At 51.4% G+C, this 13,555-nt stretch overlaps 1 protein-coding gene across 8 annotated transcripts in view; it reads left to right on the plus strand.

The window, feature by feature from the left end:
- Positions 1–13,555, plus strand: part of ACOXL (acyl-CoA oxidase like) — a 371,290-nt gene that overhangs the window by 38,898 nt on the left and 318,837 nt on the right. For 7 of the 8 annotated variants that reach the window (XM_089326093.1, XM_089326094.1, XM_089326095.1 and 4 more), the window contains exons 3-5: positions 2,225–2,308; positions 11,999–12,085; positions 12,782–12,880. In XM_089326093.1, coding sequence (XP_089182219.1) covers positions 2,225–2,308; positions 11,999–12,085; positions 12,782–12,880 — 270 coding nt within the window. Of the gene's footprint in view, positions 1–1,404; positions 1,707–2,224; positions 2,309–11,998; positions 12,086–12,781; positions 12,881–13,555 lie in introns of those variants that run through there. The other variant, XM_089326098.1, reaches the window with a different exon arrangement.

Genomic DNA, 13,555 nt, shown 5'->3' on the forward strand with positions numbered 1-13,555 from the left:
GTTGAGGACAGTGAGGGGAGGTAGCACGATGTCTAGATGAGAAATCTAACATCCGATTCCTGGTCTTTGCTCTGCCACTGACTTGGTGACTCTGGTTGGACAAGTCACTTGACCTTCCTGTGCTGGACTTTGTCATCTCTTAGAGGGGGTCAGGCCCTCCCTGTCCAGCTTAGCCCTCCAAGAAAGTCTGCACCTAACTGCCACACGTTGTTTTTATTATTTGCTGGTAACACACTCTCTGGTGTGAGCCCAAGTTGGAGCCATGCAATGGTTTGTGCTCCAGCTTGGAGCTATTTTAGGAAATAATCAATGCAAGATGCGCTGGGTTGGAGCCGTGATAGGAGTCATAAATCTCAACATTCTGCTGTTTGATAAAATTAATAATGCTTGCGAGAAACATTGTGAAAAACCTTACAGCAGGGAAAAATATAGCGTGCTCACAGAGAGAGCTAAAGCCAATGTGGAAACTGAGTCACCCAGGGACGAGACTGGCACGTGAGGACAATTAGCCTGAACTCCAACAATGACCGATTAACCCAGGGAAGGTTGTTGCTGCTGAGACAGTGTGTACCTGTATATATGCACATGCACTGTGCCTACATGTACACATATGTTCACAGACACAGAAACACAGACACACGCTCACATATACACACGTAAACACATATGCATGCACAACACTAACAGATGCACACACACACACGGACACCCATATATACATACACACAGATGCTTACATGTACACACGTACACACATATGCATGTGTGACAATACTCACAGATATACACATATGTGAACCCCCAGATATACAGACAAGCACATGCTCACATATATACACGTACACACATATGCATGTACAACACTCACAAATACACACACACGTGCACACCAGATACACATGAGGGCACACACACCTGAGCAACAAGCGCCGGTTTTGTTGGCTGGGTCTCAGAAGAGACTGGCACATTAACCTTAACTCCAACAATGGCTGATTGCCACTTGCCCATCAGGGGCTGCCTCCTACGGAAATGCCAGCTGCTTCAGGAGTTCAGCATGCAGCAGCCCTGGTGTCTCTGTCCATTCCTCGCTGGAGGAGGAGCCTGCTCCTGCAGCTTTGGGTCTCTTGCTGTTGTGTGTGGGGAGTGAGAAGAGGAGGGTGGAGGGGAATGGAGACCTTGTGATACTGACACCATCAAAGCCCTGAGATGGTCTAGTGTGGGGAGCAACTGGGAGCAACTCAGACTAGACTGTTACTGGAATTAAGACTTATTCTATGCATCTGCTCTCCCACAATATGGCGCTGGGAGAGGAGGAAACAGCTTCTACCCAGCTGCCTCCAGTTCAACCAATAAGCAGCAGGACCTGCTCCTGATTGGAGGAGAGCAGCGTACTCGGCGTGTGGGTAGCAGAGTTGGGATTGGTGGAAGAGGACTATAAAGGAGGAGAGAGACAACATGCACCAGGAACATCTAAGGGGAACATCTGAGGGAACACCTGTGCAGCCCCCGAGAGAGCCGGCCGGCGGTGTGCCACTCCCCCGCAGAAGTGGGGAAAGTGGCCAGGGGGAACCGCCACGGGACGGTAGCCAACCCGGGAAGAACCAGCAGCAAACCCGGGGAGGGCCGAGCAGACGAAAGAACAGCGCAGGGTCCTGTGTCGTTCCTCCACGAAGAGGGGGAGCGACAGTCTAGGCCTAGAAAGGAAGGTGAAGGATAGTGCTTTTTGTGTGTGTAAGGTATTCCCAAACCTTCCCCACCCACGGTCCTCACATCAAGACTGTTGCCCAGCCTTCAAGTCTGGGGTTGCTGTCGGTTAGGGCATCAGGGCAGAGACGCTGCGGGTCTGGGTCATGCATGGCAGGAGGCAGGAGGGTCATGCATGGGAGGAGGCAGCACCTTCTGGGTTCTGGGCTTGCACAGGACACAGGGGAGCCCCTGGGGTGGGGGCAGCAGCCCAGGCAAGGCAGGCCACAGCCTGAGGGGTGTCAGAAACTATATCAGCCCTGAGGTGGTGGCTGTTGACTGCATTGTATTAGCAAAAAGCTCTTCACACACTCAGAGACCTCAGCAGGGTGATGTCATTATTTCCTAATTGAAAGACTGCTTTCATCAGCTTGAGGTTTTTTACTGTAAAAATATCAACATGCATGTGTGATAAAAAACTGAGTTTGAAAGACTGGAAAACCATAAGGAGACACTGACATTGGGTCTGTCGTGTTTTTAGGCAGAGAAAACAAGGAATTTCGTGGGTCGAAGCCTTGTCATTGGGGAAGTGCTGTCCATCGCGGACACGGCCACAGCTGTGAAGGTGAGTGAGGCGGGGCACCTGCCCTCTGTGAAGTCCTCTTGGTATGATTGGCAGGGGTGGGAGCAGCTGCAGGCTCTCAGCACAGTGGCCGGAAGAGAGGCCTGTGAAATGGGAGCCTCACAGCCCCGCCCCTGACCTCTTCTGTAATCCAATGCTGTTTTTATTTTTCCTTCGGTACAGTGTTTGTACATTTGTACCAGTCACTTTTCTTTTAAGAAATATTTATTTATTTGAAGGGTAGAGAGTTAGAGGGAGAAGGAGAGACACACAGAGAGAGGTTTTCCAACCACTGGTTCACTCCCCAATGGCCGCAATGGCCAGGGCTGGGCCAGGAGCCAGGTGCCTCCTCTAGGTCTCCCACGTGGATGCAGGGGCCCAGGCAGTTAGGCAACCTCTGCTGCTTTCCCAGGTGCATTAGCAGGGAATTGAATCAGAAGTGGAGCAGCTGGGACTCAAACCAGTGTCCCAGGCAGCAGGTTAACTGGCATTGCCACAACACTTGTCCCTCAGTCACTTATTTTCATTTGTCTTAAATTTTATAAGAATAGTGTCATAATCATTAATGATTTATTTAAATATTATTGCTGGATTGGTTCACATTGTTGCATGTGTCAAAGTCAAACCAACATGTAGAGATGAATTGCCGATAAAGGAACTTTTACTGGGAGTAAAGAATAGAGTTGTGATCTGGGATACACAGAAAGAGGCGGGGGTGGCCTCTGGCAAATTTGGAGAACAGAGGAAAGGTTAAGATTTTATTAGGGCAGAGAAATCAAGAAAAGCTATTATTATTTTAAAAATTATCTAATTTCTCATCCACTACACACACACACACACACACACACACACGTGTGTGTGTACAGAGTGGGCGGTGTTCCCATCTACTGGTTCACTTCCCAAATGCTTGCAATAGCTGGGGCAGGGTGGTGGTGGGTGGAGGCTCAGAGCTGGAACTCAATCCAGGTCTCCCTCGTGGGTGGCAGGAGCCCACTTGAGCCATTACTGCCGCCTCCCAGGGTCTGCATTAGTAGGAAGCTGAAGTCAGGACTGGGGATTGAACCCAGGAACTCTGACAGGGATGCAGAGGTCCCTAGGTCAAACCCTGCCCTGGAGCAAGGTCTTTTGAAAGGGAGTTCATTTGCACATTTTAGTGGAGGTGGCAGGTGAGTTCTGACCGGTGAGGGGTTAAGCTAGTCTTAAAGTCACAGAGGGCAGCTCCTTCATCAGTTGCTAAGCAGAAATCCTACTAAAAGACAGAGCAGGCCATTTCGTTGGATTGGTCCTGTGAGGTTGTTCCTGGAGCAGTTGTCTGAGACTCGAGTGGTCCCCTTTCTGGTGCCCTCAGCTCCATTTACTGGGCTTTACCATTTTATAAAATAAATTTTCACATGTCATTTTTTCATTCATGAAAAATTTTTAAAAAATATTTATGTATTTATTTGAATGGTAGGGTGACAGAGAGAGGGAGAGATGGAGAGATAGGAGAGAGATCTTCCATTTGTTGGCTCACTTCCCCAATGACCACAATAGCCGGACTGGGCCAGGCTAAAGCCAGGATCCAGGAACTCCATTTAAGTCTCCCACATGGTGGTAGGGGCCCCAGTACTTGGATCGTCTGCTGCTTCCTTCTCCAATGGATAGTGGGGAGCTGGATCAGAAGTGGAGCAGCCGGGATGCGAACCTGTGCCATGATATGGGATGCTGGCATTGTACGTGGTGGCTTAACCTCACTGCGCCAAAATACCAGCCTCAATGAAAAAAATTTAAAGAACTCTTTGTTTTGAAATATTGCTCATAAACAGAAGGGTAGCACATAGAGTCATGTGAACTCTTTACCCGGTCTCCACTGGTGATGCCTTATACACTGGGTGTGTCATATACAATCAGGAAACTGACCTGAGTCCAGTACTGTTGAATAGGGCGCAGACATTGATAAGTTTCACTGGTGTTTACATTCAGTTGTGTGTGTGCGTGTGTATGTGCATGTATGAGTGTATGTTTCATGTGCATACATGTATGTGTTTGTGTATATGTATTGTGTGTACACGTGCGTACGAACATGTATGTGTATATGTGTGCAAGTGTATGGGCATGGATGTGTGTACTATGTGCATGTGTGTACTGTGTGTGCATGTGCATGTATACATGTATGCATGGTGTGCATGTGTGCACACGTGTATATGTATTATGTATATGTGTATGTGTGTACATGTATGCACATGTATATGCCTGCGTTGTGTGCATGTGTTATGTGTACCTATGCATATCTGTGTGCACACACACCTATGTATTGCAGGCATGTGTGCATGTGTCTGCACACATGTATATGTACATGTGTTAGTGTATTGTGTGTACAGGTATATGTGTTTGTGCATGCATGTGTATATGTATTGTATTTATGTGTGTACACGTATATGTGCACACATGTGTGTAGTAGGTACATATGTATTGTATGCATGTATTGTATGCATGTATTGTATGCGTGTGTGCATGCGTGCATGTATTGTGTGTACATGTCTGTGTATGTGCACACTGTGTTTGGATTGTCTATGTGCATGTTGTACACATGCATTTGTGTATGTGCAGGCATGTGTGTATGTGTTGTGTGTAGGTGTACATGTGTGTATGTGTATGTATTTTACATACGTGTGTATGTATTGTATGCGGGTATACATGCATGTAGTTCCGTGCAGGTTGGCCCCATGTACAGACCTATGTAGCCACCACCACAATGTAGATAAGGAAGTGCATGGTCATCACTCTGCATGCTGCCACCTTCCCGCCTGTCCTCTGACAGCCACCAGCAGGTTGGCATTCTTCCCGCACCATTTACCCACCTCTGACTACTCTCGCCATCCATCCTGGAGCATCCCCCCTCCTTCACCTGCTAACACCTGCTGGAATGTCCTTCCCTCAGGACACATGTAACCATGTTAAATTTATGTGTGTTTTTATTCATGTGGCCACTTCATGCCTCTTAGCACCAGTAGCAGGCAAACTCTGCCAACAGTATCGGGTCCACATTCCTGGTACATAGTAGGCATCAGTGCATGAGTGCCGACTGCATACACAGAGCCTCAGATGGTGAAGCACAGAGTTAGCCGGTGGTGCAGCGGTTCCACTGACTAGACGTATAACCCAAAGGATTGGAAACAGTGCTCATCACTGCGTTCTTCACCACGCCTAAAAGGCAGAAACAAAGCAACCAGCTCTGGAATGGTGTGTACACACAACAGAGCACTACTGAGCTGTAGGAAGGAATGAGGTTCTGGTACACGCTACGTGGGTGAATTTTGGAAACATTATGCTAAGTGACATAAGCCAGACACAAAAGGAAACTAGTGAATGAGTCCACTGAAGTAGGTAGGATGGGCATAATCAGAGAAAGAAGACGGGTGAGAGACTCCCAGAGGCCGGGAGGAGGCAGAGTGGCAAGTTATCCTAATGGTGCAGAGTTTCTGTCTGGGGAGGTGAAAAAGTATTGCAAGGACTGATGTCTGCACAACATTGTGAATGCACTTAATGCCACCTAATTGCAAATTTTAAAATGGCAACTTTATATAATACTCCCTGTATAGTTTGCTTCCAGAAAAATAATAATTAAAAGTAATTATGAACTCTGCTTCCCCCACACATCAGTCATTATGGCTGATTCTCCACCCCTTCTGAGCTTGGAAATCCTTGGCAGTGGGAGGTAGATGGGCCCTGTGTGGTGAACTCAGCTGGGAGGCCGTGGCTTTGCTTTCTGTTGGTGGTGGAAGGCGGTGTCCAGTGGGCTGTGGTGGGCTGGGAACTGTTCCTTTGAGCTCTGGATCAGTCAGTGGGGATGGTCCCCAGATCCACCCCCCACCAAGAGCAGCTGGTAACTCCTGCCTTTTGCATGAGCTGTCAATCACTTGAGTTGGGAGTGACAGCATCAACTTAGCAAAATCATTGGTGCCCCACAGGCTTGAGCCCCTTGACTTGCTCACTCTGATTCCGTGTCAGCCCACAGGCCTTGTGTTTCCCTGAGCACTCTGCACAGACATGGTTGGACTCAGGCAGCCTGGGCTGGCAGGGCCACAGTGGTGGGAGTGGGCATGCAACAGAGGTGTCAGGGAAAAGGACTCCTTCACTGAGGGCCTTGAACCCCTACCCCTGCCTGGGAACTGCCCAGAGTCTGCTGCCAAACACATGGATGCCGCCTGGAAGGTCTCGCGGGCTGAAGCAGACGCAGGCTGCTTCCTTTCCTCCTGTCCTGTCTCTGCTCCTCTCTTTCTTTTTCCATATTGAAGTCGCCTTACTATCTGCGTTAGGGTACTTGGGCCTCTGTAACAAAACATCGTAGACTCGGGGGCTTCAACAAGATACATTTCTGTTCTGACGTTTCTGGAGGCTGCCAAGTCCAAGGTCATGGTCAGGTGCCGGGGAGGGCTCCCTTCCTGGCTTGCAGCCCACTGCCCTCCTGCTATGTCCTTACATCATGGGGACAGGTACCAGTCTCCCTTCCTCTCCTTACAGGGGCACCGATAGGTCCCAGTCTCATGACCTCGTCCAACCCTAAATGCTTCCCAAAGACCTGTCCCCAAAACCATCCCTCTGAGGTTGAGGACTTCAGCATTTGAGTTTCAGTGGACACGATTCAGTCCATACACGAGGACCATCCCCGTGAATCTCATTTGCTCTTGGAATGAAAAGACCCCAGATGCCCTTGCAAGCTCTTTAGGAGACCTACTGTCGGGCCATTGTGTAGGAACATCATGGCCCATCACAGCCGTGACGCTGGCAGGCTTCCAGTACGCATGATGGACTTCACTGGTCCATCGTGACAGTGGCACAGTCAGAAGTACGTGGGCTCACATTCAGTCTCTGGGACTCCCCAGGCATGCTCTGGCATGTTCCTTCCTACACGTGCATTGTAGTTTTCTCTTCCATGATGCAGACAATACTAATGCCCATTGACAAGCCATGTGCAGGTTTAAGTTGCTAACACCTAGGGGCCAGTGCTGTGGCATGGTGGGTAAAGCCACCACCTGTGGTGCTGACATTCATTATAGACACTGGTTCAAGTCCCGGCTGCTCCTCTTCTAATCCAGCTCTCTGCTATGGCCTGGGAAAGCAGTGGAAGATGGCACAAGTGCTTGGGCCCCTGCACCCATGTGGGAGACCCGGAAGAAACTCCTGACTCCTGGCTTCGGATCAGCCCAGCTCCAGCCATTGTGGCCAACTGGGGAGTGAACCAGAGGATGGAAGACCTCTCTCTTTGTTTCTCCCTCTCTCTGTCTGTAGCTCGACTTCTCAAATAAATAAATAAAATCTTGAAAAAAATTAGGTAACGCTTAGGAGGAAGTCTGTGCTCAGCCCATCAGGGAGCAGGAGGTTGCTAAATGTAGAGACCCGAGACCTGGTGAGGAGCCCTTCCCAATAGCCTTCCAAGTGGCAACTCTTGGTAGACTGAAGCGCCAGCAGCCTCCTTTCCCAGATGTCTCCCACTGTGGCCTCAGGAGGGCTCTGCCAGCTCCTGCTGAGTGTCAGGTGCATGACCTCCTTGCCTTTTGCTTCTGCACATGAGTGAGGAGGGAGGGAAGGGAGCTCCTGAACACACAGCGCCAGGCTGGCACACGCTGGAAGTCAGGGCATTCAACAGGTGTCCCCTCCTTTTAGGTTCGTCATTACTGCTTTTCCCAGTTTCTCACAGAGCAAATTCACCTCTCAGAGCCCTGTCCCCGAGGTCTGCTGGGGACACAGTGCCCTCTGGAGAGGCCAGTTGGCAGTCTCTCTTATGATGGAATGATGCCTCTGTCCAGTAGGTCCCAGCATCTGATTTATTGAGTCTACTCCTCCTGGCTTTTTCTGTCTCCTGGATTCTCCTCCAACCAAGTTGCCGCATTTGCAGTTAATGGGCCTCTATCCTCCCACCAGTGACCCAGGCCTGAGACCCAGGCTTCTCCTAGAGTCTTTTCTTTCCTGCTTCTCCCAAATCCAGCTTGTTACCTCTGTGTCCAGTCTACACTTCTCTTTCCATTGATCATCTCAGTCAGAACTGCCTCTGCCATCCACCTGCCTTCTCCTTTCTCCCAGAGGGGCTGGGGTCTTGCTCCTCCCAGGAAGCACCTGCTGAAAGCATGTCGGGTCAGGGAGCCCCCTGCTTAGGACCCCCTAGACTCTGTCCCTGCACGAGACCCAGAAAGGTTGGCTTACCTGTCACTCAGGCAATGTGGCTGTTGTGGGGAAGAAGCCCCACGCTGAGCCTAACTGCCTGAACTGGGGTCATGCAGATACCACCTGCCAACTGCTATGGTTGTCAGCAAACCTGCACTTCACTCGCTTGCCCAGGGCTGCTCCTCATGTGTTTTAGTGTAGGGAAGCTTTCAAAGTGTGGGTGGACCACCCAGTGCCCACCTCCCCCCTCTTCTTAAAGAGGAGGAAAGGTTCGATGGAGGAAGGAATTTAAAACCCAGAAAGAATATATTGCAAAGAATGCATTTGCCACCAGCCAAGGAGATTTAGGAGTGGAAAATTCAACTTGTTTTCGCTTGAGAAAAATACTGTTTAGCTTGATTTCTTTTTTTTTAAGTTTTATTTATTTATTTAAAAGTCAGAGTTACACAGAGAGAGAAGAGGAGGCAGAGAGAGAGAGAGGGAGGGAGATTGGTCTTCCATCAGCTGGTTCACTCCCCAATTGGCTGCAATGGCCAGAGCTGCGCCGATCTGAAGCCAGGAGCCAGGAGCTTCTTCTGGGTCTCCCACGTGGGTGCAGGGGCCCAAATGACTTGGGCCATTTTCTGCTGCTTTCCCAGGCCATAGCAGAGAGCTGGATTGGAAGTGGAGCAGCCAGGTCTCAAACTGGCGCCCATATAGGATGCTAGCGCTTCAGGCCAGGGCTTTAACCTGCTGTGCCGCAGCGCCGGCCCCCACTAGTTCTCTCTCCAAATGCCAGGAGTCTCTGCCCTAGAGAAAGTTGCTCAGTCTAAGGCCAGACTCAGGATTGGGCCTCACACCCTTGTGCCTGAGACGTCCCTGGGGACACAAAGCACTGCATGGCCTGCACCACCAAGGACAGCTGGTTGAACAAGGAGGCTATGGAATTCTGAAGAAGACCAGAGTTTTCTGCAGCTATTCGGATAAGCAGCTGGCTGCCAATCACTGTGAGCGCCCTGCGGACCGCCCCTCTGAGGGGCCGGGCACCTGGAGCCAGGCATCTGAGGGCAATCTCTGCCTCTGTGGTGGACACACATGACACCGAAAGTTGGAACTCCTGCACCTGGCACCCTGCCGCGGTGGACGCCTGGGCTGAGGCAGAGGCCTCACCACCTTGCCCTGCGGCCTGCGATGGCCCTCAGCTCGAGGAGCGCCCGCCCCCTCAGCAGGGCCCGCTGCTTCTGGGCAGGTCCGGTCCAGCTGCTGGCCGTTCCCGGCCGCCTGCGTCCCCGGCATCGTCCGAGCCCCTGTTGGGGGCATGCATCGAGGCTCTCACTACCTCCTGACACCCACGGCAAAGGCTTCCCACCTCCTAGAGTCCGCTGAGGGACTGGGGCTCTGGGGCGAGCTTGGCGCCCAGCTCCGGACCTTCCACAGAACGCCACAGGGGTGAGCCCTGCGCCTGCGCCGAGAGGCCCCTGGGAAGGCGCCCCTCTAGCTTGATTTCTAAGATGGTTTAGGGGAAAAACATGTCCTGTTTGCACTAATTCCACTTTCCCATGTTGAAATGAGTAATGCACTTTGTAGGGCCCACGATGACTCCCTGAAGAGGTGCTGAGCAATCAGGGCAGTAAGCATCTTCCCAGGGTACGTTGTCAGGAGCTGAATGAAGAGCACTTCACTCACCTGTCGGATGTGATGAGTGAAATTTGTTCCTCCCCATGCCAGAGCCGTTCGTTGGTCTAGTTCCATTTCATGAAATGAACTCCAGGCTGATCACACACATGGAGTGCAGAGGGCTCATTCAATTGCGGTGACCCCAGAAAAGAAGCCCAATCCCAATTTACCTAAGCAAAAAAGACACTTAATGGTTATTAGAACTGATGAGTCCAGAGCGGGGCAGGCTTCAGGTGCAGGTGCGCGGGGTGCCGTCACTCATCTCTTGGCTCTGTCTCCTTCTGCACCTGTTCCCCATGCATGTGCTTCATTCACCAGCTGTGGCAGTGTGGCTTCCAACAGCACCAGGCTTCCATCCCTCCAGGCTCCATCGTATCCCCAGTGGCTCATCCACATGTCCCAGTGGGCACTCTGAGCCCACCAGATCCTTATAGCCAAGGGGATGATATTGTGCAGATCACCAGTCCTAGGTCATAGACTCATTGTGGGTTAACATTGCCTAGAAATCACTTAGACTGATTCTGGGGGAAGAGGGCTCACCAGACGACAATCGGGGTTGTGTGGCTAGGGAGGGGAAAGATGCTGACCTGAAGATGGCAGCAAATGTCTGTACACTTGAGTTCTCTGTCTTTGCAATCAGTTGCCCTGTTCCTTCCAAATGCTCAAGTCACCTTTCTCCTCTCCCTCTGTGTCAGTAATGCTGTTCCAGAGTTTTTAGAAGACCAGGCAAAATGCTTGGCAGTTGTTGGGTGTCATTGACTCCTGTGGAAACCCGATGAAGTTCTTGCAGACATGAGTAGCTGAGGTTTGAACCTCAGCCCTGCTCACACTCTCAGGTGCAACCCTGGGTGAGTCACCTTGCCCCTAGGAACCTCAGCATCCTCAACTGTCAAGCAAGAGCGATGATGTCTCCTAAGGAGGACTCAGGAGGTGGGTGCATTCATCCATGACCCCATTTATCAGATGCGGAAAGTGAGGCCACCGTGTAACCGGCCCACAACCCTATAGCCAGTGGGTAGCTGAACCCACTGGTAGTTGAGCCCAGGCTGTCATACATGTCTGAAGCCATGTGCTTTCTTGTTTTTCAGCATCACTCTTTCATCAGCCATCCTCTGGCGGGCTGCCTGTCATGCAGAACCACCCCTGCAGACTGCAGACAGCATCTGGGGTCATGGCACAAGCACCTTGTGATGTGTCTTCAGCGTGTTAGTTAGATCCCAAGAAGTCATGTTGAGAACAGTCATCTGCTAGGGTGACCTGGGCAGGCTGAGGGTGGAGGACTGATTCTCTGTGGAGCTGGGCAGGGGTCTTCTCCTAGACTGGGGTCCAAGAGTTGTGTCTGCAGAGAGGCATCGGTGCCTGACATGCCGGGAAGGGTGAGGGCTGGAGAGTCGCCACCTGGGGCATTTGGGTAAAGCTCAGGGAGCCGAGCAGGTGTTCCTTGAAAGGAGTTTGGTCAGGCCGGCACCGCAGCTCACTAGGCTAATCCCCTGCCTAGAGGCGCCGGCACACAGGGTTCTAGTCCCGGTTGGGGCGCCAGATTCTGTCCCGGTTGCCCCTCTTCCAGGCCAGCTCTCTGCTGTGGCCAGGGAGTGCAGTGGAGGATGGCCGAGGTGCTTGGGCCCTGCATCCCATGGGAGACCAGGAAAAGCACCTGGCTCCTGGCTCCTGCCATCGGATCAGCGCGGTGCGCCGGCCGCAGCGCGCCGGCCGCAGCGGCCATTGGAGGGTGAACCAACAGCAAAGGAAGACCTTTCTCTCTGTCTTTCTCTCTCACTGTCCACTCTGCCTGTCAAAAAAAAAAAAAAAAAAAAAGGGAGTTTGGCCAGTGGGTTAATTTTCATGAAACCGTTGACCGTTGCTAATACTGGTGTGCATTGTCCTTATTTTTAGTGTGGAATAACTTACTGGCTATTCGGTGGTGCTATCAGGAATCTTGGGAGCCCCGGACACGTGACTAAGTGGTTTCAGCCACTCCAGGTATGGCGTGTACCTTAATAGATGCCTTCTACAAATAACCTTAGAAATCCGTAGTACTTAGATGGGTTAGTGTTTGAAAAAGAAAGAAAGCTTAGCAAAATTAGTGAGAATTTCTAGGCTGTCCCTTTTGTGTCTGTCTTATTGTTAACCTCACCATAGGTGTTGTCAGACTGAATTTGCATAATTATTTCCACCTGACCTCTTGCACGCTCACCCACATTCTCAGTGGTCTGAGAGGTCTCTTGTTGGAATGACTGTTTTAGCTTATTCTGCACTGCTATTGCAAAACACCTGAGGCTAGGTCGTTTGCAAAGACAAGAAGTTTGTTTAGCTCACTGTTTTGGAGGCTGAAGGTGCAAGGTCAGGCGGCCCCATGTTTTCCACCCCTGGTGAGGGTATTATGGCAGGTAACATCACAATGGGGGTGGTGGTGGTGGTGGTGGTGGTGGTGGTGTGTGTGTGTGTGTGTGTGAGAAGGGTCACCCACTGGGCAGGAAGACAAGGACTGGAGAGCACCCAGGGACTCCTCTATAACAAGCCTCTTGGGTGCTAACCGGCCAGTGAGAACTACCTTAACCCCTTCCAAGGGCAGTGCCTCCAGTGACCCCTCAGGTCACCCCCTGGGGGACAGACCACTTCCAAACCTCAGCAGCCTCCTCTGACTGGCGAATCCTCTTCTGCCATCTGGTACCTCAGGAGCAGAAATATACTGGGATGTTCGCGATGACGGAGAGGGGTCATGGCAGCAACGTGAGAGGGATCCAGACTGAAGCCACCTTTGACCTCTCTGCACAGGTGAGGAGTCACCATTCCAGTCCCTGCAGCAGACCCCCCCCCCCACCCCTGCGGGTCCACCTTTGACCTCTCTGCACAGGTGAGCAGTCACCATTCCAGTCCCTGCAGCAGACCCCCCCGCAGGGTCCACCTTTGCCCCTGCGGTGTGATTCAGAACACACGTCTAAGTGTGCAGGTGACGTGTGCCCAGCCTTCAGGTTCTGTCGCCAGCCAACACTTCTACCCAGCCTGCAATGTGCTGAGTGCACTCCACACAGCTCACAGGCTCTTGTCAATTTACTCCCTCGTGACAGCTCAGTGAGGACAGTGCTGAAGCTGTTTGCTGTCCCTTCCAAGAGTCACTGGGACAGGTCTGGAAGAGGTGCTTTCGTTGGCACGCTCCTTTGCATCGTTGCAGGAGGGCCCTCTCTGTGCCGGGACTTTCTTATCAGCAGCTGAGTCCTGCGTGCTTGGTGCAGCCGTCTCTTGGTCCCCACGGGAGGCCGGTTCCAGGACGCCCTGCAGATACCTGAATCCGTGGATGTGCAAGTCCCTTGTATAATATGGTGTAATATTTGCATAGAATCTACGCAATCCTCCCATGCACTGGAAATTCCTCTCTCTGTTACTTACAATAGCCGGCACAATGGAAACACTATGTGTCTGTTAGTTACAGTGTTCTTTAGGGACGAATGA

Source organism: Oryctolagus cuniculus, chromosome 2, assembly GCF_051225735.1.
Source record: "Oryctolagus cuniculus isolate XC-2025 breed Fujian yellow rabbit chromosome 2, ASM5122573v1, whole genome shotgun sequence".
In the NCBI taxonomy this organism is placed as follows: domain Eukaryota; kingdom Metazoa; phylum Chordata; class Mammalia; order Lagomorpha; family Leporidae; genus Oryctolagus; species Oryctolagus cuniculus.